General features: G+C 39.1%; 1 protein-coding gene across 1 annotated transcript; it reads left to right on the forward strand.

Annotated features, from left to right (window-relative positions):
• LOC105166432 (monogalactosyldiacylglycerol synthase 2, chloroplastic-like) lies at positions 368–3,718 on the forward strand. The gene is made up of 8 exons (NM_001304402.1): positions 368–691; positions 1,258–1,430; positions 2,002–2,163; positions 2,247–2,388; positions 2,768–2,992; positions 3,121–3,183; positions 3,286–3,360; positions 3,455–3,718. Exons 1-8 carry the CDS (start codon positions 368–370, stop codon positions 3,716–3,718), a joined length of 1,428 nt encoding a protein of 475 aa, NP_001291331.1.

Here is a 3,928-nt window from a genome sequence, read left to right on the forward strand (position 1 = left end):
TTTCTGAGCATTCTTGATTTTGTTTCGGTTTTGTTAAGGTATAGTGAGCAAATGTACGTACATTTTACGTTGTCCCTTTTGCTTTGGGACATTGTCTGTCCTTTGTTCTGTTTCTTGTACCCATCCTTAGCTCTCTTGCCGGACAAAGATGTTTGCTTGAAAAGGGTTTTCGAAATCCTCAAAGGTTGTGTGTTTGGTTGCTTTAAAGCTTATACATTTACTGATTTACATGTAACCCTCTTGCCAGGAGAAAAGGAAGTATTTTTGTCTAGCCCATTTCGGTATATTCAAGAATCATACGGTTCTTTTATTTTCTTTTTTTGGGTTTTGGAGTTGTTTGATTCAAACTGTTTGATGAAATTGATATATGTTCAGAAGCTCTACATTTATACATACAACGTTGTCTGAGTGTAGATTAGATATGGTGATGAAGGCAGCATCACCGAGGAAATCCATAAACAGGGTGTTCGAAAGAGTTGGGGTGTATGGATTTGGGGTTGTGAGCAGGCAGAAAAGGTGCAAATATGCCGTTGAATGTGAAGAAGAAGATGGGAGGATGGAGATGGAACAGCTCGGCGCTGAGAGGACCAAAAATGTGCTGATTCTGATGAGCGACACGGGCGGCGGCCACCGAGCGTCTGCCGAGGCGATCAGGGATGCGTTCCAGCTCGAATACGGGGATGAGTATAGAGTAAGCTCATCGAAATTTTAGTTTGTTTTGCATTCTGTTACTTACCATGTATGCATGTATAGCCATAAATGCTCTTTGAGTTTTGCTAGTAATGTTACAACTCAAATTTTGGAGGTCTTTGAGCAATTCTTGATTGAGGTTTATTGATCAGGCCATGTTCCTGAATATTTGTACTAGCTAAACTTTAGGTGCTAGAACTTTGAGAGGCTTAGTTCCTGTCTTGACTGCTTGGCAATTCCACCACCGCGATTTGTTTTACGTCTTTGCTTCCGATTTTAGCAGTGATATTTTTGGTCTAAGAGACTAACTCAATTTTGCTTATGAAGTGATTCTTTGCCATCTCTTCAATCGTTTCTTGGTTAGATTATGTTAATATTGGGCCGATGCAAATAAAGCTTTAGTAGAAATACTAGAAATTAACGAGAATGATCTTTCTTGTGTGCTTGAGGATTTGAAGACGTTAAATCCCGTAATCCACCAAAAGATAAAAGCTACTATGATTATAAGTAGTTTATTCATGATGCTATTCCCCTACCTCATTTCCTTTGCTTTTTTTTTTTCCTCAGATATTTGTGAAGGATGTGTGGAAAGAGTATACTGGCTGGCCGTTGAATGATATGGAACGACAGTATAAGTTCATGGTTAAACATGTGCAGCTTTGGAAAGTTGCATTTCATAGCACCTCTCCTAGATGGATACACTCTGTCTATCTTGCTGCCTTTGCTGCCTTTTACGCCAAGTATGTATACCTGTTCCTACTATCCTATCACCTTCACTCTAAATCCAGATAAATCACATTAGAGACATCTGATTTGTACTTCTGTCACCCACAAGTAGATTATTGGTTTTCATGATATCTATGTTCTTCGATTGACTGATCTTTGCAATAGCTTAAGTGCATATCAGCTCTATGATTAAAATACATTGAAAATAGTGTTTTTTGTTTACAACTTATGGTTTTGAATTGCTTAAAATAAGCTCATTTAAGCCAAAAGCTATAAGCCTATAACATTCTCCTCGAAACACTATAACTTCAGTTTTTCACCACCATTTGTTTCTGTTTTCAGGCATTCTTAACTTTCACTACTTTAAACTTACAATTTCTCTACTACTTATTTTCTCAAAAGGAATTAGACGCTAGTGAAAACCCCCCTTAATCTCTCTTTTCTCGAGCTGGATGTTAACTATGCTGCGAATGATGCATCACAGCTTGGTAGAATATATATAGTTAAGGGAATAATGCTTTCATAGAGCTACTAAATATTTCACCATTTTATGTCTGTTATAATGCTGCAATTTTCATCTTAAAGGGAAGTTGAGGCTGGTCTAATGGCGTACGAGCCTGATATTATCATTAGTGTGCACCCGCTAATGCAGCATATTCCACTGTGGGTGCTGAAACGGCAAAACCTGCGAAAGAAAGTGACGTTTGTTACTGTCGTAACGGACCTAACCACTTGCCATCGTACATGGTAATACACTGATTTCATGTTGATTCAGGCCCTATTAAACTCCACATGCTGCAATACTAACATCAGAACATTATTTTGTTAAGGTTTCATCCATCGGTGAACCGACTATATTGTCCGTCAGAGGAGGTAGCAAAGAGGGCTTTGCTAGATGGGCTCGAAGAATCTCAAATTCGTGTATTTGGCTTGCCCATCCGACCCTCTTTTTGTCGAGCAGTTTTCTCCAAGGTGGATGCCATTTCCTCTCATGCTGTGTTTGTTTTTGTTTTTTGGTTAGACAAAAGATAGGAAAAGCCACCACGAACAATTACCTATATCTTTATAAACCATACAGTTCAGTGTGTTTGAACTTATTGTTATTCATCTTAAACTACTACAAAATACAAAATCAAACAGACTGAGGACTCTAAATAACACACACACACTTGTCACTATCTTTCTCTCTTATTCTCCCAAAAATAAAAAACAAAACGTTCAATAAAACCAAACAAAGCCATTTCTCTGAGTTACTTCTTTCACTGTAAGCCCCTGCTCCCCCCCATCCTTGGATAAATTTGAATATTTGGAGGTGATCTAGATGGTGGAACTTTTCCGCTTTTGTTCATAGGACGATTTAAGGGTAGAACTTGAAATGGATCCACAACTGCCAGCCGTCCTGCTAATGGGAGGTGGAGAAGGCATGGGACCCGTGAAGAAAACGGCAAGGGCTCTTGGAGAATCTCTGTTCGATACAAAACTTGAAAAGCCAATCGGACAACTGATTATCATCTGTGGCCGTAATGAAACTCTGTTCTCCACATTACAATCACTTGAGTGGAAAATCCCAGTTAAGGTGAACTTCATTTGTTCTTCAAGTTGTCTTTGAGTTACAAGCTATACATGTAGTACTAGCCAGAGAGTATACTTGGTCTTCTTGGACCAAACTTAATCAAACTTTTGCCGTATTATTCCTTCATTTAGATTAGAGGGTTTGAGAAACAAATGCAGAAATGGATGAGTGCTTGTGACTGCATCATCACAAAAGTATGTCGTTTGCCTTTATACTCCTTTAATCTCTTCTACCTCTACCATAAATATGTTCTGGCGTCGTAGACTAGTTGTTGATCGGATTTTTGAATTTTTTAGGCGGGTCCTGGTACTATTGCTGAAGCATTTATAAGAGGGCTACCAGTTATACTTAACGATTACATCCCCGGGCAAGTAAGTGCATGCATGTGAAGGCAGAATGCCTGTTTGTCCGTATCTTGAAACTTTGCCGTCTGTAATTGCTTTCTCTTTTATTTGGCATTGGCAGGAGAAAGGGAATGTTCCATACGTAGTTGACAATGGGGCAGGAGTATTCACCCGAAGCCCCAACGAAACTGCAAGAATTGTGGCCGAATGGTTCAGCACAAAGAAGGACGAACTCAATAGATTGTCGGAAAATGCACTAAAACTTGCACAACCGGAGGCAGTTTTCGACATTGTGAAGGACATTCACGACCTCGCATGCCAACGGGGCCCTTTAGCTAACATCTCCTACATGTTGACTTCATCCTTCTCGAGCCTAATTTACTAGAATTCATCACCAGAACTGAGGTTTGCTCTACTAGGCCATGTACAGTTAGCTGAAGGATGAAACTATTCTTTGATCACTCGAGTTATTGGCTTGTTACTGAAGGTGTAAATTATAGAACAAATGTGATATACTTTTCATTTGATTGGTCACTTTCTATGAATTGCACATTAAACTTGCCATATAATTAGTTCAGATTCAGTTAAACTCGAT

Source organism: Sesamum indicum, linkage group LG7, assembly GCF_000512975.1.
Source record: "Sesamum indicum cultivar Zhongzhi No. 13 linkage group LG7, S_indicum_v1.0, whole genome shotgun sequence".
NCBI lineage: Eukaryota > Viridiplantae > Streptophyta > Magnoliopsida > Lamiales > Pedaliaceae > Sesamum > Sesamum indicum.